This window comes from Alligator mississippiensis, chromosome 9, assembly GCF_030867095.1.
Source record: "Alligator mississippiensis isolate rAllMis1 chromosome 9, rAllMis1, whole genome shotgun sequence".
Lineage (NCBI taxonomy): Eukaryota > Metazoa > Chordata > Crocodylia > Alligatoridae > Alligator > Alligator mississippiensis.
In genome coordinates this window covers 15174872-15197360 of record NC_081832.1, presented here as the reverse complement: position 1 = coordinate 15197360, position 22489 = coordinate 15174872, and the positions used below count along the sequence as shown (strand labels likewise).

At 39.2% G+C, this 22489-nt stretch overlaps 1 protein-coding gene across 7 annotated transcripts in view; it reads left to right on the top strand.

Moving 5' to 3' along the window:
• The window catches only part of NCOA3 (nuclear receptor coactivator 3), a 146134-nt gene that overhangs the window by 107085 nt on the left and 16560 nt on the right, over positions 1-22489 (top strand). For all 7 annotated transcript variants that reach the window (XM_059733169.1, XM_019484538.2, XM_019484541.2 and 4 more), the window contains 12 exons: positions 4445-4552; positions 6314-6486; positions 8603-8703; positions 9640-9814; positions 10696-10884; positions 11086-11187; positions 12342-12482; positions 15933-16080; positions 17083-17471; positions 17779-18656; positions 20523-20658; positions 21968-22162. In XM_059733169.1, the coding sequence (XP_059589152.1) occupies positions 4464-4552; positions 6314-6486; positions 8603-8703; positions 9640-9814; positions 10696-10884; positions 11086-11187; positions 12342-12482; positions 15933-16080; positions 17083-17471; positions 17779-18656; positions 20523-20658; positions 21968-22162 (2716 nt within the window). In that variant the 5' untranslated portion in view covers positions 4445-4463. The remainder of the gene's footprint in view (positions 1-4444; positions 4553-6313; positions 6487-8602; positions 8704-9639; positions 9815-10695; positions 10885-11085; positions 11188-12341; positions 12483-15932; positions 16081-17082; positions 17472-17778; positions 18657-20522; positions 20659-21967; positions 22163-22489) is intronic.

Genomic DNA, 22489 nt, shown 5'->3' with positions numbered 1-22489 from the left:
GTCAGTTCTTACAGCCCATTTTGCTTTACCTTTCATCTTCTAAGCATAAAGTAGAAATCCATCTGCAGTAAGTTTGGAAGATGCAGAGACTAGGGTAGTGCATGATGACAGAAGAAGACATCAAGGGAAATTTTTTTTTATCACTAAACATTTTATCAGCCTACTGATCCTCCTTATTTCTATAAGTGGTGCCTGATTTGCCTGCAGCTTATCAGCATATCTCTTTTTGCTATTTCTTTTTCAAGACCATTTATTCTAATAGGTGTGTCCTTATAGCAGAAAGATTGAGAACGTGAGCTTGGCTTGCCATCCATATTTCTATTTCAGAATATTCTATCAACAGAAAAGTATGACAATAAACTTGCTATCATCCAAGTGGACCCTGTCATCCTAGGTTCTAGTGTTGTTTGCTTCTGGCTGGGACACATTTCTTTTGGCTTATATATACTTTTGCAACTTCGATCTTCTTTTTCAGCCAGATCATTTTGGTTTGACAAATTTGGTCCTGAACTACAATACTATCAGACTTTTTTTTCATGCAAAGTTGTTGCATAATAGAAGATCTTGGAGTGGAAAGCAATGGTAGATACAGTTTATTATGCTATATGTGCATGGTAATATGAGCTTTAGGTTGGATAAATTTCTGAAGCATGTAAAACAGTTACGGTGACACAACACCATTTCTTCCAGCAGACTTTGGTTTAATATTCGATAGAAAGGAAATATGATAGTGTGGAGAGTGAATCCAATTCCTGGAGATGAATGGTATGTTGAAGTAGCTGCTTTATTTGCCCTTCAGGGTTGAAGCAAGTTTCCCTGAAAGTAACTGTAAAATAGGACATAAAATATTGGTTTGAACAAATGGCACTTTGAATAAAAGAATTGACAGAGTAAAGGCTTCACACGAGGGGGTAACATTTGAAATTGATGCACAGATTTAGCATTGCAGATTCCATTAAATTAACGAGAATTATCCTACAAACTACCTAATACTTGGATTATTTGTCCCTGTGGCCCCCTCTACACATGCAGGTAAAGGTGCAGTGGGATCTAATGTGCAATACACACAATTGCATTTCTGGCCATGCCACATGTGCATGGCAGGACACATGATTATGGGATCGTGCATTGCCTTATTGTTGAAGCAGGGGGAGCATGATACTGGGTACCCCCTGCACCAGCCAGAAGCAAACTCCCATGGCTGGGAGCCGCCTCAGCTGTGTGCCTCCTAGCTGTGAGGGCTCTGTACACCTGCAGGGTTGGGAGATTGCAGCTGCAATCTGCCAATGCTGGGACTCAGCTGGGTCGTGGCATTGGGAAGTGCACTGATGGTACCCAGCATCTGCAGCTGATGGGGCTCCCAGCTGCTGGGGAAAACCTGCTACATATGCAAATTTAAAGTTTAATAGCAACCAGCTAAAAGTTGGTATACATTTTCAAGGTCTAACTTTATAGTTGGTTGGAGCTTTTTATGGCGTGATGTAAGTACTTTGTACGTGTAGCTGGTCTCAAGGCAATTGTGCAATTAACCAGTTAACTGCGCTATACCTGTAATGCGTAGAGATGTCTATGTGACAGTCTCCATCTCAAGCATTATTTATAGAAATTAAAGTGTCAGAGAAGCCAAAAAATGAATACAATACCCATTACTTACCTATCATTTATAACAAACATTTCTTTTGATACTACATGCTAAACTATAGAATATTTGATTACAAGACTATGATTTTTAGCAGGCTGTCAACTTGTCTCTGAGAATATTTAAAAAATACATATTCTGTTTGTGGCTCTAGTTCTTTATTGATGCTGTTATATCAACAAAAGATTAGCACTGAGTATAACTTTATAACACCCTGTAAAATATAGTTTATTAAGTTTGTCACACTGCCTGAAATCAGACAGTATGTAACAGTCACAGTGATATTATCAGCATGTCCATCTATTATTATCATGTATTTGCCACGGAATAAGATACATACCTTGCTTTTGAAAGGCAGAATGAAGAAAAGAAGATTTTTCCTTGGTATCAGCAGCTAGTGATCCAAGCCTGTTCGTTGTTCTGCTCCCTGTGGATTGTGTACATGCTTTACTCTCAAGCAGCAGAAACTATCCATACCATATTTTCTCCCATGTAATGCACACCCAGATTTCCAGCAGCTGTTTTGGGGGGCAAAAGGTGTATTGTGTGAGAGAATGTGATATATATTTATACACAATAATGCAGTGTTGTGTAACCACTAAATCCATTCTTTGATAATCCAAGTCCTTGAATGGCACAGAGCAGTATATATATAGCATAATGTGGTTGTGCTTCATCTAGAAGTATGAATGGTGGATTAGGTATAAATAGCTTATCCTTTGGTTATAGTGCTCTGAACTAAATAGAAGTCTTATTCTTTCATATTCTTTCTGTGTAATTTGGTAAGTGTGGAGTCTGGCCATGGAATGGGCGATTTTCTGTGGACCAGAGATCTGCTGTTTCTTAGATTGTACTTGCAGAACTACAAATGTATTAAGACCCTCTAGGAACCTTTTGCCATTGGGACTCTTGTTCATGCTTCAGCACAGCACCAAATATTTGTGCCTAAGACCCAATATTGCCAACATCAAACACTCAAATTATGAATTGAGTTTAAAATTATATTAAAAATGAGTTATTTTTATTTACCTAATGCCTTTCTGAGCTTTTAGATGTAGTCAAGGCCATGTTCTAAAGTTTGTCTTAATAGCAGAAGGGTGGACATTTATTTAAAAAGGACCTTCAGTTTTTCATGTAATCACTTTTCTCCAAGAGCTGAGGCTTGAAATAAATATTAGGAGATTCACAAGAGTCGTCAGAACCTCTGTCCTTTTATTTCATCCTTTTCAACTACTAAAGCATCCATAGATTGATAGATTCATAGAAGTAGGGTCAGAAGGGACCTTGTAGATCATCAAGTCTGACCCCCTGCCTGGGCAGGAGAGAGAACTGGGCTCAAATGACCCCAGCCAGGTAGACATCAAACCTCCTCTTAAAGACCCCCAGGGTAGGAGCCAGCACCACTTCCCTTGGAAGTTGGTTCCAGATCCTAGCCGCCCTGACTGTGAAGTAGTGCCTTCGGATGTCTAGTCTAAACCTACTCTCTACCAATTTGTGGCCGTTATTCCTTGTTACCCCGGGGAGTGCTAAGGGGACCAGGGTCTCTCCCAAACCCTGCTGGTCCCCCCTGGTGAGTTTTTATAGATGGCCACCAGGTCCCCCCCCCTCAGCCTTCTCTTGCAAAGGCTAAACAGGTTAAGGTCCTGTAGCCTCTCTTTGTAGGGTCTGCCCTGCTGTCCCCGGATCATGTGAGTGGCCTTCCTTTGGACCTTCTCAATGCTGTCCACATCCCTCATGAAGTGCGGCGCCCAGAACTGAACACAGTACTCCAGCTGTGGCCTGACCAGTGTCGCATAGAGGGGGAGGATCACCTCCTTGGCCCTACTTGAGATGCACCTGTGGATGCACAACAAGGTACGGTTAGCCCTACTGACCGTGACCTTGCATTGTTGGCCCATGTTCATCTTAGAGTCAATAATGACTCCAAGATCTCTTTCTGCTACCGTGCTCTCAAGAAGGGAGTTTCCTAGCTTATAAGTGTGCTGCTGGTTCCCACTGCCCAAGTGCAGCACCCTGCACTTTTCAGTATTGAAACCCATCCTATTTTGTTAGCCCACCCCTGTAACCTGTTCAGGTCCTGCTGTAATCTGTCCTTCCTTACTAGCGTGCCCACCTCACCCCAGATCTTGATATCATCAACAAATTTGAACAGGCTGCTTTTTACCCAGTCGTCCAAGTCACTAATAAACAAATTGAACATCCAAAGAGAGTTAGATCCTCCCTTGCTTCCCTTTCCTTTGGTGTTGTTATATTTATTGTTGTGTAGTTAGTGTGAATGGGCATTTTGGAAAATCAGGTTGAATTATATACAAGGATTCATGCTTTTGGGAGGTTTGAGCAGTTGATGCCCTTGTCAAACTACCAGGTATAAGGCTTTTTGTATGCAAATAATTTGCCTTGAAAAGATCTTTAGAAGAATTGCATACAGAGACTCATTTGATCCATTTCCATCCCCTGTCTTGAAAAGGGACCATAGGAGTAAGATAAAGCCATGATTCTTTACACAGAATTTGACACTAAATATTTGGACCCCAAGGAAATGTCCATTTGGATTTATAGGCTAATGTATTCCAGGGCTTCTGGTATGAATGGGGACAGTTTAGAAGCATTAGGAATTGGATCAGGTAGCCATTTCAAACATCTCCAGTTACAGGGGATTAACCTGTTTCACTTTCTGCAGTTCAGCTTTACAAAAAAATATGCTACCCTGTCCCCCAAAAAGTTGTAAAACAAATTGCGTTCTGATTGCTTGAAATACTATCTTGAAAAATGTGTTTTGATTTGTTTTGATGTTTATCATTTCAGTTGCTGATGTATAGTCAAGATGAGTGGATTAGGAGAAAATTCTTTGGACAGCTTGACCAATGAGTCAAGGAAACGGAAGTCGTTGCCCTGTGATACGCCAGGACCAGGGTACAGCTATATATTTTCATTCTTTCTGTTTCATATTGAAATTACAGGTAGCATACTGTGGTTTCAGATTCTAATTGAAATGTATATTAACACATTTTTGCTAACTTTTCATTCTGATGACAAAATCTGTTAGGCCTTACTCCCATAAATATGAATGGGGCTTAACTTGACTATCTTGAGTAGAACTGTTAAAATCAATTGACTGTGCTGTAATAAAGTTAAGCATGTGTACAGACCTTTACAGGAGTGAGCAAGGCCTTCATAAGTAAAATAAATATATGAAAATAGAATTGGAAAATCACATTTGTTTAAAAATATATGAAAGCAACACTTCATATGCTGTTAGTGAGTTTTGGTAATGCTTGGCAAACATTTTATAGACCTGCATGAAGGGGTTTCAAATCCAAAACTTCTGCAGTCTGTGTACTAAGCATTCACTAAGGGCCTCTTGTATCTTTGCACATCTCCTGGCAATCTTGTTACAAGCTAGCTTCCCATAACCATGTTATAACCCTAAAAAATCCCACACCTCTGTCCTCAGGCCAGGGAATCTATCTCTCTGTTCCTTCCACCACATGCTTAGCAACTCTGGATCATCTCGTGTTCCCCTTCTCTTTCCCCTGTACCATTGTTTTCCACATTCCCTTTTTCCTTGTCCTTATTGCCCTTCATTCCTGTCTTCCACCTGTATGGCTTGTGCTCTTCATCCCATTCCCTTCACTATATGTCTGTGGATCTGCAGGAACCCTCTCTCCCACTACATGCCAGTATATCTGTGAGAATGCACTGTGTTTTTAGTTTTCATCTTCCCATTTCTATTTTCCTCCTTCATATCTTTTTTTCCATGCGCGCGCGCGCATACACACACACACACACACACACACACACACACACACACACACACACACACACACACACACACACACACACACACACACATCTAGTAGTTTCTGATGTAGAACCCATCATGCTGTAAGCAAACAAATGGCCACCACAGAAAAGTGGCACAATTTTTTATTTGTATTTTTTAAGCTACAAATTGTTGCAGCCACAATTTGGGGCATTTGTGGTGTGACAAGGGGTGCGAGACATCTGTTTGCTTGGGCTTTGTGCTGCCATAAAGTTTTGTCCCCACATTCTGCATTCTGTCGCCACACAGCTAGTCAATCTGTGTAAGCAACAATAAAGGGGCTGTGGAGAGGTTCAATTGCCTGAACCAATAGGAAATTTGTAGGTGCTAATTTTCCTGAATAACTAATACTTGAAAAACCTGTTTGTACCAAAATCAATTATTTTTGTGTCCACAGATGCCTAAAAAAGTACCTAAAATTTTGGAATTGAAGGGATACAGCATTTCAAAATCATTACATTGTAGACAAATCAGAGAAATGTCAAGTTGTTAGACCTTGATTCGTTCATTCAGTAAAGTACAACAGCACTGCAGTTTTTTCTCAAGGTTAAAATACACTTATACTTTATAGTATGAATGTTACAATTTTGTAGCAGCCAGCTGTGTTTTTCATTGATTTCAACAATAAAATAATTGCAACAATTCTTAGAACACTAAGCTTTTCAGAACCTCTCAAGATTAATTTCTGTTTATGGTTCTGTAAAAACCTCCAGGTTTATGTTAAATATATGAATCTGCAAGCTCAGTTGAACAGATAAGTCATATCTGAAGTGCACTAAAGGTGACAGTGTGTTCATAGCTCTTGTTTATGCTGAAATATATGTACATTAAATGCTGTTTCTTGTTCCTAGTCTGAACTGCAGTGGTGAGAAGCGTCGACGTGAGCAGGAAAGTAAATATATTGAAGAACTGGCTGAGCTGATATCTGCTAATCTGAGCGACATTGACAATTTCAATGTCAAACCAGACAAATGTGCAATTTTAAAGGAAACTGTAAGACAGATTCGGCAGATAAAGGAACAAGGCAAGGCTTCCCTTCTTAAGTCATAGAGAACAATATTGCATTTCCCTCTAGAAGGCAGTTATTATCCAAAATGATATTTAGCTGTTTGGACAGTTCAGTAATATTTTCATGCAATATATTATGAGTTAGAAATGCATGCAGCACATACCACAAGCATGTGCTTAGTAGGTCTTCAGAACGTGCTTCAAATAATGTCCTGAAGTATCCTTTCTGAATCAGGAATTTTCTCTGAGTTACTCTAAAGCACAGGGGCATTCCAAGTACATCCTTATCTATTTCCTTAAAATACTTCAAACAAGTTTAAAATAGCTCAGAACAATTAGGTTGTGTTTTAAAACACAGATGGGCTAGTTCTGTAGTAGCATTAATTAAATAATCTGCTGTTTCCAGCTTGATTTTTTTTTTTTTTTTTTTTTTGTTGAGACTTAGATTTTGAAAAAGGAAATCCAGTTTCTTATAAAATTATTCTTTCAGGATACGGGATTGAAAGTAGTACTTCTTAAATTTCACATTTAATTTGTCTTCTACTAAAGTTGGAGAAACTTTCCAATGAGGGAAAATCACTGTGTCCAAATTCAGTTAGGCTGTGTCTAGATGGAAGTATAAACTGTTAACATGTGGTGTCAACTGTTCACATCATATATTCAAATGCAGAGTAAATAAATGGATACACGAATAGAGGAATATCAATTTTGTTAATTTCTTGCAGCTATGATATCCTTAGGTGTTACTTGTAACAGTAACGTAGCAATTAAATAAAAACAAATATGATTGTTGTGTACACAACCTGATGTGCTGATAGAAGAGACTTTAAAAATGTATAGAAAATGTATCAGATACCTGTCAAATCCACCTTTCTGTTTGGTAGCAAATTGTTTTAGAAGTCTGCTGGAATCTGCCACATGGTTTACCTGGATTAATAAACTACAAAGTTTTGCTTTGTCTGCTAGAATACTATTTTAAAATTGTTGTCTTCAGTAATTTAAAGTACTAAATTTACTTGATTCTAAGTTGAGGTGCTCCCCATGTTCAGCATGGAGGGAGGGAGCCCCTTGTTTTAAATTGAGTACAGGATTGAGGGGGGGGGCAGGTAGCCTCTGTGACATGAGCTCCAGCCGCTACCTAGGGACGAGGCCGTAGCTGCTGCCTCCCCACCACCCTGCCACTTCCCTCTACACCCCCACACACGCCACCTCACCATTCCTCTCCCTCCACCACTCATTCTTGTTTTGTGCTGGCAGGCTTCATGCATACTTGAGCCCCATAGTATTGAGCATGGCCCCAGCACAGCCCAGCCACATGCTGCTATGGGACTGGGCTGGGGCCATTATCTGTGCCCCAGTCTAGAATGGGGATGGAACCTGCCAGCCCAGGAGCCAGAGGCTGGGGGAGAGCGAAGGACCTAAGGCTGTGAAGGAGCCAGGCAGGGGGTAGACATAGCAGGGGCAGGCACAAGTTGCTTGACCTCCCCACACTATCTGCCTTCATTGCCTGCCCCCCCCGCAGCAGTGTGAGGGATGAATTGAAGACTACCTTCTAATAATTTGTTTCTATACATGGAAAATTAGAATAAATTTATACGTTTTCCATGTATAGAAACTAATTATTGGGTGGTCCTCTTAAATTCAGTGTCATGGTGGATTCAAGTAAGTATGGTACTTGCCAGTGGCAACAAATGTACTTCACTGTACACTTGATTTTCTTCCCTTGGGACACTGAATATCTTTTATGGTCTGCTTAAACATCTAGCAAATATCATGGAAAACAGAGTGTTACTCATTTCCATTGCATAATTCCCTGGTGACCTTTTTTTCTTGTAATAATAAACTTTTTTTTATTCAAGATATTTTAAATGATAAAAGCTTAAAACAAGCTTTAGTTCTTGGTATGAGACATGAATAAAAATATGCAGAAATATAAATAAGAATTTATTCCTGCTGTTGTAAGGATTCAGTGAACAAAGTACATTCTACATGTTAATTTGGATTATTTTCTATAAGGTGTTTTATATTACATCTCCTTTGCTTAATTCCCAGGTTTCTTGGAATACAGTACACAGCTTAATAATATTTCTTTACACAGAATAGTAATGTGAAAACCTGTCTTTTGGTTTCAGGAAAAACAGCGTCCAGTGATGATGATGTACAGAAAGCTGACGTATCTTCTACAGGTCAAGGCGTTATTGATAAGGATTCATTGGGACCTCTTTTACTTCAGGCAAGTGTAAAATGTGTGCTGGTATAACCAGATTAGTGTTCAATGTAGTATGTTAATTGACAGAATTACAATACTATGAAATGCCAGCCACCTTATAATAGCAGACCAGCATGCAAGGAAGAAAACTTGTCTCAAAGGGAGAAAGATCTGGAGATTCAAAAAACAAAATGGCATTTTGTATCTGCTTCAGCAGATTGCAGTTGCATATTTTTTTCTAAGTATTACACTGAATAGGCTCAGCGGGTCCAGAACTTTTTATTTTTTACTTCAGGGTGACAACCTTAAAAGTATTTTGCCTCCCCTTATGCCCTTTTGTGGCTCATCAGTGTCTGTAAGGACTAAGGGTCTGATTCAGTCAATATCTTGAACTGCCATACCCTTCAGAGGAAGCTACCAGTGCTTCTTAGGATCTAGTCCTGAGTGCTAGTCTTGCAGCCATGCTAATGTGTGGAGACTCCAAACTACATATAATTCTCTTGTGGAACAACTTTACAAAGAGAAACTGTTGCTTGCATTGCAAAGCAGTCATGCAGTTCAGTATTCATGGTAGTTCAGTATATTAATTAACTCAAAAAAAATATTGAAATGCTGTTTCAGATCTGGAAATTCATACTTTGATTTCAAACCTGGAAAGGTATCTCATTTTTTTTTCACTGTGGAAAATCTCTCATGCTCCATTCCTACTTTTTAAAGAATTTACCATGAACATGTAATCCTGATTTTGACTTCAGCATATTGCAAGGTATGATGATGTCACAGATCCTTTATCATGTGTCCTCTTCCAAAAAGGAGTTAAAAAACAAGAAGTCTGGGTATCATTGTGGTAGGCTCCTAAATGATGCTCTATTCCCCACTTAATTTTCAAATTACATTGCTTCAGAAACTTGTGCATGGCTATGTATTTATGTATAAACTGTTTCTTGATATATCCTTTAGGCATTGGATGGCTTCCTGTTTGTTGTAAATAGAGATGGGAACATTGTATTTGTATCAGAAAATGTTACACAATATCTACAGTATAAACAAGAAGATTTGGTGAATACAAGTGTCTATAGCATCTTGCATGAAGAGGACCGGAAGGATTTCCTTAAAAACTTACCTAAAGCTGCAGGTAATAGGGTCCCCAAAATATACAGTAAAATGACTTGAATAGGAACTTTGTGAATGCATTCTTTGCTAATGCTCTTAATTAGCAGTGTAGCATGAAGTTGAAAATAGAATTCTACCATTAGGACTACTAGTTAATTGTATCCTTTTTGACCTGTGTATTCAAAACGTTGCCTTCAGAATAAAAATGTATATAAAAACAAACTGGCATGAGTGAGGTGTAGAAATTTATGGTATACAGTTGTAGCAGGACAGACGCCTAGATTTGTGGGAGTCTGTTTATGATTATGTTTTTGTGTGTTCAGAAACTGGAAGAGGAATAGGTTTCCTGGGTTGGATGGCCTGTTCATAAAACATTGCATAAGTTGTCTTTATAGTGCTTGATAAAACTGTTAGTAGGTCATCTTTGTAGTATGCTTCTCCATTTCGAAAGTCAATCTTTGACCTTTGCTCTCCTGATGTCCTGTATTCTGTGTTCATTTGTGAATTATCGGTAAACACTAATTTTCAGCAAAAACCTGGCTGTATACAGTAAAGATGTCTGGACCATTCAGATTTTGAAATCAATTACTTGAATCCTAACAGAACTTAGATTCCAAGATCGCTTTAGCAGCCACCCACTTTTTTATATAAGAATGCCGTTTCAGCTGGCTCCTATTTCCCTGAGGCTGAATGTAAAAGGAAGGTGGTATTTCTTGGCACTGATCACTGTTCCTGAGATATCAAAGTGAAGACCTATTTAGAAAGCTTCTTAAAATGTCCCAATATAATTATCAAAATTTTACATCAACTATCCCCTTGGTTTCTGGCCTTCAAAAATTGATCAGTTAAGAATTGAAATTGTCTGAAAATCTTTGTGAATATTTATGATTGTATATTTTTCAGTTAATGGAGTTGCTTGGACCAATGAAACGCCTAGGCAGAAGAGCCACACGTTTAATTGCCGCATGATGGTGAAAACCTGTCATGATCTTTTGGAAGATGTAGGTAGCAATCAAGATACCCGTCAAAGATATGAAACAATGCAGTGCTTTGCTTTATCTCAGCCAAGAGCTATGATGGAAGAAGGAGAGGGTAAGAAATCCAGTGCTAATATTTTTACAAGAAAATTGACTTATGGCTATCTAGTATTTGATATATTTTGAAAAGTAGTCTAGTGTGAAACTATAAGACTTAAATACAAGGCCATCTTGTCTCTCCGATTATATCTTTACTTTTATAAAAATGCATCTTTGAATAGGTAAAACAGAATTAAGTTAGCTATCTTTATTGCAGATTTGCAGTCCTGTATGATTTGTGTGGCACGTCGTATCACTACAGTGGAAAGGGTATTTCCAACAAACCCAGAAAGCTTCATTACTAGACATGACCTTTCAGGTGAGAAACCTATCTAAGGTGAAAGTCAGTGGCAGTCAACCTTTTGGCTCTTCCAGCTGAATGAAAGACAGCCAGGCTGGGGGTTGGCTCCTTTCTGGGGTCAGCACTCGGGATTGGGCCCCATGCTGCCTTGGCCCGGCTTTGCACACCTGATCTAGCATGCAGGACAGTGATGTTCAACCTGCCAGGCTAGGTTTGGGAATGTTGGCAGCAGGGGAGCAGCTATTTGTGGTGCTTGCAGTCACTCACTCGCCAGCAAATTTTCAGACCCATGGGGAACCCAGCAGAAAAGATAACATGGCTCCGTGTGTTGGATTTGGCCTGTGGGCTGGGAGTTGAGCACTCCTGGTGAAGATTGTAAATGTGTGTTTTCTTATTGCTTGATTCTTTTTTGTATGAAGTAAATAGTGGCAAATGAATGGAAAATTTGCAGGAAGTAGCCCTATTAATACAGTTCTGTGTTGCCTTGACTTGTATTTAAAATTATTTATTGTGTATCTTCCTCTAATAAACCTTTTAGAAATCATTTTAATTATATGTCCAACTAATAAAAGTTCTCTGAAATATTTTGTCTGTAACAGGCAACAATTGTACTTCACAGAGAGAGAGCTTCACAGGTCATGTCTATGCTGCAGACTTACTCTGCTAGGTGGTGGTATATTCAAACATACTCTGCTGCTTGGTGCAGCCTCCCTCAGCAGGAGCTTGGCCACAATGCCTGACTAGTTCATCCGCAGAATCCTGCAGATGTAGCTACAGATGCTAGATCTCTGCAGCTCATATTCATTTTGGCTCGAATTGTAATTGCTAAGCAACTGATTCTCAGTTGTCTTAAGCATCTAAATCCAAAAGCACCCATGATTACTATACACTTTTGGAAATACTGCTATTTCCCCATGGATGTCCCTCTTGGAGTGATACTAACCTACTTCCCTTGGAAGCTGAGAATTGATGTTTTGTAAAGCACTTTGAAATCCTTGAATGGAAGTACAGAAGTACAAAGTTCACATACACAGTTAAAATTTGACTTGAGCACCTACATGCTATAGTGATAGGTTGAATATAGGCATAATTTGCAGTCTTTTAAAATACTGTTCTCTGTTTTTAATATTGACATAAGGGCTGTTTGATTATCTTTTTTTTCCATGTGACAGGAAAACTAATCAACATAGATACAAATTCATTGCGATCATCCATGAGACCTGGCTTTGAAGATATAATTCGTCGCTGTATTCAGAGGTTTTTATGTCATAATGATGGACAGACCTGGTCAAATAAACGTCATTATCAGGAAGGTAGAAATCTCAGAGTACAATATTCAGTATATTGCTTTTCTTATTAATTGCATTCTTAATGTGAAATAAAATCCCTCAACCTGGTATTGTACACACCTTTTCATGTTTTAAACCAGTGGAAAATGCTGGGTGATTTCCCCCCCCCCGAAGTTCAAGGATGGTAACCTCCTTATCAAACACTCCTGCACTGTAGAGGCTATTTTTTTTTTCAGGTGCATTCATTAGTTTTTAAGGTAGTTTGCATGAAAAAGTAGTATGTAGCGTTCCTGTAGACTGAACTAATTTATTCCTCTACAAGAGACCTACAGCAAAACAATGGCAGGTTAAGCCATATCTCCATCCTTATGAAATTCTAATTTGCTAAGGAACAACTTTCATAAGAGAGAGGATAGCTCATTTGTTAACCTCTCTCAATAAAGATGCTGCTTGTGATGATAATTTTATGGTGGAGACATGTCTTCTAATGGAGTAAATGCATATTACTGCCACATTTTATCTAGGTTTATAGAGAGCCATCGGTTGGTGATGTAATTTAGTAATCACTCATCTTTGCTGCATTCAGATAAGAACTTCATAAGAAAGACTGTATATAAACAGCTAGTACTGGAAGAGACCTCAGGAGGTCATTTAATCCCTGTTCAACATATATGATGTTTCCTGTCTAAACTATCCCAGACAAATATTTGCTTAGCCTGCACTTATTAACTTCCAAGGACAAATTTCACAACCTCTCTAGGTAATCTGTTCCAGTAATTTTAACCATGCTCATGCAAATTTCTTCCTAATACCTAGGCTAATTCCCAATCTTCAACTCAAGCCCGTTGCTATATGTCCCCAAGGCCAGATTAACCCTTTAGTGGGCCCTAAAATAAACTTGTGGGCCCCAGGCTGTTTGAGACCCCCCCACCCCACTCTGGCTGCTGCCTGTGGGGAGTAGGGCTTGATGCCGCTGCTAGGAAGCAGCTGCGGTGGCAGCGAGGCCAGCGGAGGGGAGAGGAAGGGAAGAGAAGGGAGGTGGATGGAGCCATTCGCATTGCTGCTGCAGAGGGAAGGACAGGTGCCTCCTGAAGCTAGGGCCCTAGGGATGTCTAGTCTGGCTATCTGTTAATCCAGCCCTGCGTGTCCTGGTCTGGGTGAACATAGAAAACTGTCATCCTCTTTATAACAGCTCTTTCTTGGAGTCCCATCCCTAATTATAACAAACAGAAAACCATCTAGTGCCTGAAATTTTGAAAATCCATTCCTTCATGGGGTAAAAACTGAATTCTCTAAATCTGGGGTACTCTCACAGATAAGAGGAAAAAACCATCCAGATACTAGAGATGACTGAAAAATGAGTCATCTGTCCAGCTGAAATTCTGAGACCTGAAATATTTTATTTCTTCTTAAACTGGGATAGAAGCTGAAATCTTTGGAATTTTTGGAGAATAAAATATTCCAAAGTGTTTAATCTTGATCTTTTATTAAAGCACTTTCATGATTAATTAAAGTAAAAGTTGAAAGGTTAGGGTCAAAATGAACCATTTCAGCTTTACTAAACAAAATCTTGATAATTTACTACTGAAAAATTCAATAACAACACATTCATAAATGTCTGATTTAATACAATTGTCATACTTTCCAGTAGAATTGACAGGTTCATTACATGCTCATTATTTTTCTACATATGAGCAAGTTTTGAAGACTGAAGTGTCAAAATTTATCTAAATTTCTTTGGATCCAAAGCAGGCCATTGAAATCCATTTGAAATTGTAGAGCTCTTAGTAGAAGTGCACCAATACATTGGCCCAATATCAGATTGGCACCAATATAAAGAAAATTGATTGTATCAGAAATAGGCCTCATGTGGCTGATAATTCGTATAACACGAATCGGCATAATTCGTATGCGGCGAGGAGTATAGCCCGGGAGCTTGGAGAGCTGCATACAGCTGGTAAGTCTGTTGTGGGGGGAGCAGGGTGGGGGGACAGATCAACGCCGCCTGCAGTGAGGGAGGGAATGGGGCTGGGGCTCGGGTAGGTGCTGCCTGGGCGGTGCGGGGTGGGGCAGAGCCACGGCTCATCCAGGGGGCGTGGGGAGGGTGAGTTGCTCTTGCTGCTGCATGCACCCCAGGAGGGCACGGTGGTAGGGAGAGGGCTTGTGGCCCCAGATCTGTGCGTGGTGGGGCAGGCTGCAGCCCTGGGAGAGGGCATATGGGAGGGGGCTATGGCAAAACTTGGGATGGTTGCCGGCTCACTATAGCCCCCCTCCCAGGGCCACTGCTGCCTGCTCTGAGTGTAGCCCACCCCAGTCCCCACTAGGAAGAGCCAGGCATAGCCCTGGCCCCTGCCAGCAGCTGCAGCCTGCCCTGCCCTTCCCCACTCTGCCCAGATCCAGGGACATATGCCTGCCTTCCCCCCCCCCAATCCTCCCAGGGTGCATGCAGTGGCGGAAGCCACCTCCCACCCTGCACCAGCTGGACGAGGGGCAGCTCTATCCCATGCACCCCCCCCCTCCCAAACCCCCCAGCTGGGTAGCACCTGACCCAGCCCCATTCCCTCCCTCTGTGCGGGACATTGATCTGCCCCCCTATACTCCTTCCCTCCGTTCTCCCCTTCCACCACAACAGACTTACCAGCTGGACGCAGGTGTATCAGAAATCTAATCGATATCGGCTGATATGCCTCCTTTAAAAATTGGCTATCAGTATCGACCCCCAAAATCTCTATCGGGGCACTTCTAGCTCTTAATTATGTGTAGTTGGCACAAAATGCTGCAACAAAATATATGCTTCCTCTGCTTTCTCTCTTTCTTTTTCCCTTTCTTTCTTTCCTCTGTTTAGTGGGTTATGTAGCAATATGTTTCAATGCTTTGAACTTCTATCCTGCATGCCCACACACAGTATTCCATTTTATGAAACGGGGGCTTCTGGCATATCTTACACATAAGATGTGATTAACTAGTTAAGTAGTAACCTGGCCATGTGTTCATTTAATTAATGCTTCCCTAAAACAGGGAATAAGCCACAAACTTATTTCACCAATAATGTGCAATAACTTTGTGGCTGATTTCCATCGCACTAAATTGAACATGTGGCCACCCCCAAGGGCTCCAACATACTCCCACAGCTGGGAGCCCTGATCAGCTGGTCATAGCTCTGAGCCACAAGAGCACATGGAACCCTTGGCTCCTGTGTGCTCCCACAACTGGGAGCCCTGGTCATACGACAGGAGCTCCCAGCAGCAGTAGGTGCACATCTGGTCTCTGATCCCACAATCATGCCTCCCATCATGCCCATGTAGCATGGCAGGAGGCACAGCTGTTGTGACTGTGATTCATATCACACTGCACCTTTAACTGAACATCTTCCAGAGACCTGGTTATCTTTTTTTTAAAAATATTGTGTAGTTTGTAAATTACAGTGGTTTTACAATCGGATTATATCTCTGTATTTATGTGTTTCTTTTGCAGCTTACATCCAAGGCCATGCTGAAACTCCCCTGTATCGGTTTTCCTTAGCAGATGGTACTATAGTGACAGCACAAACAAAGAGTAAATTGTTCCGAAATCCAGTAACTAATGACCGCCATGGATTTGTCTCTACTCATTTGCTTCAAAGGTGAAATCAAAAGTGTTCATCTGACAGATTTAAATATTATAGCTTTTAAAAATGGATATTTGCACTAATTTTTCTTGAAGATCTGTATAAAGGAGAAATATATGATCTTGCATGGAACGAGAAGCATAAACAAAGATTGAGTATCTTGGTTATAAATAATGACCCATGTTGCAAATGAAATGGTTTTAGAGTCACCAATGGTAAGATTATATATTTAGAAGGAAGGGCCTTATAAGCGTGTTTTACTCTACTGCTCAATCCAATCTACTACAGAAATAGCTAATTTTATTTTTTTCCCCTTTTGTACTCTAATTGGTAGCTATGTTATCCTTTCACTTTTCTCTAGGTTTAATACTTCTAATGTTAGGCTTGGACAGATAGAAATACTCAGTTAATACTTGATCTTCCTGGCCACCTTCTTATTGGAGACCAATTTAAACGCAGACAAAATGAATTCAAAATGTGCCATACATGACTTGAGGAATAGCAAGTCCAGCTTTGCCATAAATAGCACCTCCTCTGATTTATCATTGTTGATTGCAAGATTAATTGAAATGGCACTTTGGAAGGAGATTGCCTGCTCCTGTCACTACAGAAATACTTCCAGCTGCTGATCAATGAACAGTTAAGATTGTTAGTGGCAACAATAAAGTTTTCTTCTGTGACAACTAGAGTGGTGTCATGCATTGACTCAAGGAAGAGAGGGGTATGAGAAGGATGTTGTTCAAAATAGTAAATGTATATAAAGCTAAATTATGGACAAAGGTATAAAATTATTTAAAGGGGTAAGATTTTTTTCATGAATGAAGTGGCCTTTGCTCTTTATAAAATGATGTGATTGAACAAGCAGGATGGCAACTCTGTATATCAAGTTTAGTTTGACCTTTTTGGACGTATCTTAAGAATCTCATGCTACTCTTTGAATTCCTGTTATTAAATAGCATTATCTTCTTGATTATGAATAAACTTAATTTTTTTTTTCGGGGGTGCTGAATTTTACAGAGAACAAAACGGATATCGACCAAATCCTAATCCAATGGGACAAAGTATCAGAGCACCTACGGCTGGAAGCACAAATTCAGTTGGTGCTATTATGAATATGCCACCAGGTCAAAGCATGCCAATACAGAACAGGAACTATGGCATGGGAGATCCCAGTGCAGTAGGTCAGATGAGCAGCACTAGATATGGAGGTCCTGGTAATATGGGACCGATGAACTCTGGACCAGGAATGCAGTCATCTCCTTTTCAGAACAACAATTATGGGTTAAATATGAGTAGCCCACCACATGGTAGTCCTGGCTTGACTTCCAGCCAACAGAATTTGATGATTTCCCCTAGGAATCGAGGGAGTCCAAAAATGGGTTCACATCAGTTTTCTCCAGTTGCAGGTATGTTGTGGTTTAAAAAAAAAAAAAAAGTTTTAAAAATTGCTTTTTTCCTTTCTTATCTGAATTCTGCTATTTTCATTCTTTTATTACATCTGCATAGTCCAACTTGCATGTAACATAGCTAATATTATCACAGGTATTTATTTAAGGTAACCAGTTTCATGCTGCTGCATATCTTATTTCTGCTATTTGCATTCTCATTGTTCATGTTTAAATTGACTTACTGTATAATATTTAATTTACAAGTAAAATCAAATGTAGATAAATTCTATAATCCAATAACTCTCATCTGTACTACATGATACAGGTATGCATTCTCCGATGGGATCTGCTACCAACACTGGCAGTAACAGCTTCTCTAGCAGTTCCCTTAGTGCTCTTCAAGCCATCAGCGAGGGTGTTGGCACTTCCCTTTTATCAACACTTTCTTCACCAGGACCAAAACTGGATAATTCCCCAAATATGAATATAGCTCAACAAAGTAAAATGGGCAACCAAGACTCAAAAAGCCCTGTCTTATATTGTGAACAGAGTCAAGTGGAGAGTTCCATGTGTCAGTCAAACAGCAGGGACCTCCTTACTGATAAAGACAATAAAGAAGGAAGTCTGGAAGGGTCTGAGAGTCAGAGGGGACCATCTGAAAGCAAAGGTCACAAAAAGCTCCTTCAGTTACTCACGTGCTCCTCAGAGGAGAGGGGCCATGCTACATTATCAAATTCACCACTGGACTCTAATTGTAAAGAATCTTCCACCAATGTTACAAGTCCCTCAGGAGTCTCTTCTTCTACATCTGGAGGCGTATCTTCCTCATCAAATATGCATGGGTCCTTGCTTCAAGAGAAGCACAGGATTTTGCATAAATTGTTGCAGAATGGTAATTCTCCAGCAGAGGTAGCCAAGATCACAGCTGAAGCTACTGGTAAAGACACATACCATGAGTCTAGCAATACAACTCCTTGTGGAGAAGGAACTGTCAAACAGGAGCAACTGAGTCCTAAGAAGAAGGAAAACAATGCTCTACTCAGATACCTGTTAGACAAGGATGATATAAAGGATCCCCTTTCAAAAGATATTAAACCTAAAGTAGAAAGTCTGGACAACAAAATGGGACAATGCAGTAGCTCTTCTATTTCTACTTCAAATCAAGAAAAGGAGATTAAAGTAAAAATTGAGCCAAGTGAAGAGGTAAAGTATTTAATACAACAGGACTTTGTCAATGTATTCACCAATAATATTTGTCTTAATAGAGTTTAACAGCTTATAGGAGGAACTTTCCTGTTTTCTCTGAACATTTCCAAGGAAGTACTGTATAAACATTGCATGGAAGCATGCTCAGGTTTTCTAGTAGCTGACAAAGCACAAATACATTGAACTACAGTATGTTTTGTAATAAAATGAGCTGTGTTGGAATTCTTTGAACAATATTAGCATTGTGATATCACCCAATTGAAAACAAAGCAAAAACAAAGTATACTTAGTGTATTTAAACACAGATATTTAAAAATTACAGTTTAACAGAGCATGTGTTTATTTTATGGCTTTTTAGGGAATGCTGCTGCTTACTGGCTCCCTAACTTTATTAAGGTTGCAGTTATAGAGCATAAGACAATGATCAAAAATGAAAAGAATTATCTATGTGCAGTTCATTTAAAAAGGTTTGGTTGAGCTTCTCGCACTAGATTTACACAGATGTTAGTCATTTGGTTTTTCTAGAGTCATTTGTATTTGTGTGAGAGGAAAATAGATCATGTCTTGATTCTGTACAGAAAGTACATAATTCACTGCTTACTATTTGATTGTGTTTATTCAGTACTTAAAAAAAAATCTTCAAAGAGTTGAAAAGAAAGTACCTTAACCTTGAGTTACATGTTCAAACAATCATTAAACACTGCAGGTCACTTCAGGATATTCTTTGTTAGCTGACCTCTGTGCTGATGTGAAAACCCAATGAGAGCATTATAAATGTTCAACTATATTGGAATAGATGCTTCTGTAATCGAGTTAATTAAATTTTGGTTATGATTTGCAAACTATTTTGCATAAGATTGTTCCCCACTGAAGTCAGTAGTGCTTCTGGGGCTTTCAGGGTCTTTGTGAAACTCCCTGGTAGAGACTGTGTTGTCTTTGTATTTTTATACAAAGCCTAGCTCATTTGGGGGGCTACTGCAATATAAATAAAATTGATAATTAGTATGGCAGCATTTTCATCTTAAGTTTTTAAAAAAATTTGAATCTTGCTAATTGTACTATTTTCTGTTTGGTAACTACTAGTTGAATATCTTATGGTGATGTAATTTTCCATGCCACATTTATTTATTTAAATAAATAAATAATGCCAGGTCCCACCTAGCGTTTTAAACTTCGTTTCCTCTTTAATTTCCAGTTGAATGCTAAAAATGATTGAATGTTTTCTGAGGGAAATTATAGCCAACTGGCATAGGTTTATTTTGTTCAATTGTATGTGATATAGGGACAAATTGAAAAAAAACAAAGCAAACAAAATGCAGTTTCCCAGAAAATGATTTGGTTGCTTTGTACATGTGATCACTATAATTGTGATCAGTTGCGCAGTAGGTTACTTTTATATGCAAATATACCATATTGTTCTGATTATAAATGGCCCTTCTTTTTCATCCAAAAGAAACTTAAAATTGTACATGATTTTTGTCCATAAGCTGACTTGCATCTGGTCCCTGACCACCTTGATTTTTATACTTATAGCGTTTTTGTGCATGTAATAAATACCATATCACAATTTTTTACAGTTAAGTTTTCTTTTGATATTTGTACATTGAGTCCTTTTCATGGTTATTTGTAAGGACAATAGCAGTTCAACTTTTGTCCTTAAATTTTACTTGTCCAAAACCTACCAAGTAAAACGTACTACTCAAGTGTTGAATGAAGCTTGAAATATTCTTTGGAAGTCCTAATACTTTAAGATATTGGGCTTATCTTTATATGAGTAACTAAACATATGGCATGTGAGGCTGGTGAGGAGATAGGGGATAAATTATATGACAATAAAGAGAGTTTTCCGTTTGTTTTTTCCAGATGAGTGGTGACTTGGATAATTTGGATGCAATTCTGGGTGATCTGACTAGTTCTGAGTTTTACGGTAATGCTATTTCTGCAAATGGGAGTAATCTTGGAACAAAACAAGCAATATATCAAGGAAATGCTCCCCTGGGTGAGGAAGCTCACTTAATTACACCTTGGTTTAAAGTTGCGGCTGTTGTGTCGTGGGCTCTAAATGTTATGCACATTTAACTCCTCCTTTGCTTAGTAAATCTGAGAAACTTCACTCTAGGAAATTGCTCCACAGGAATAAGTTACATGCAGAAGGGCTGGTTAGCCCTTGACAGACTATATTTGTATCCTTAGTGTGAAGAAGTGTTGGGAAATATTGGGAATCCTTTTTTAGCCAGTACCTGATATTTTTCTCCCTTGTCAACTTGTATAACTTCTGGATTAATTCTTATCTGCAAATCTGGCTTTTGGGCTTTGCCAGAGAGCTGTCCATACTCTAGCACTGTTTAAAGATCTTTTATATAATTATGTGAGGATAATTTAGATTTACTTTCCATGGTGTCTGCTGCCAAGTGTGTGGGGCTCTCTTCCCCCCCGCTCTTGTGGGATGCTCCATCCACCCCATCCTCTCAGCATTCACAAGCTGCGCCTGGTACCTCAAGGTACGTAGAAAAAACATCTGAAGCTGTGTCTGTGACCAAATTGTCGAATCTCTCTGAATCGAATTGGAGGCTTCTGATTTGATTTGGAGAGATTAATGGGTCTCCCGATTCTGTTCGGATTCAGCCGCCAAATCGGGCTGAATCTCCTCTGAGTCAAATCAGCGACCGAAGCGTCAAACAGCCGAAATAAAGGGGAAGAAGCAGTGGAAGGTGTGCCTTTTGAATGAATTAAGTACATAGGAAGTATACAGTGGTGGGATAAGGAAAGGTCTGTGGAAGACCCTAGTGGGATTAAAATGTTTGAAAAACCTGGTAACTTTCTAAGGATGAAGCAATTTAAAACTTTGCTTGCTGTTAAGATGAGTCATTTGTGCATTTTATTGGAAGGATAGTAGTTTCCATATGTACATGTCAAGAGAAGAACAATACATTATATAAAACAATATAAGGACTGAAGTCCAAACAAGTAGTAAGAAATGCACAGTTCCTATGCATCAACCTTCAGTACAGTTTTAGGCAAACACTTAGGCAGTGATTCAGTCCTTGGTCTTAACTGAATATTTGAGCATATTGCATGTTAGGACCAAGAAGTTGCATTCCTTTGTCTGTTAAATGTGTAGCTATTGATATTCTCCAACTCTCTGATCTGTAGGAAAAAAAACAACTAAACCAGGTAACTTTCGTGGCTTGTTTAAATGTGCAATATATGTCTCCATAAGTAGATACAACTTTCTTAAATCATCAATGGTACATTTTATTTCTAAGTTAAAGATGTACAGTTCCAAGCATCTTTTAATTCTTTAACAGGTATGAGAAGTCCCCAGTCCATGCAGGCTACCCGTCCTCCTTTCAACAGAGCCATGTCATTAGACAGCCCTATACCTATGGGTTCAAGCCCTCCAGTGAGGAGTGTCAATGCATTCTCCATGTTACAAAAGCAAAACATGATGGGTGGGAATTCAAGAATGATTGAAAGCCAGGAAAATTTTGGAGCAAATATAGGTTTGTTGATTATATACAAAAAGATTCATTGTAACTGTGACATGATTAACTTTAAAATACTTTGAGATTTTAGAATTAGTTTAAATAAAAACTTGGGAGTATAGAAATGAGGCATGTTAATCTTCTACAGTCAGCATCTGAGTTACTAAAATGACTTCCAAGTGACTTGTTAATCCATAATTCGAGTTATTTAGGCTATAACTATATCCCATCCAAGTGTACTCCTGGGATTTTGTCTTAGTTGAAAAATGCAAATGTTTTTTTCTTTCTTGAAATATTAAAATGTGGTGGTGTTTTTTTAATTTGAAGAGGCATGACCAGGTTAGA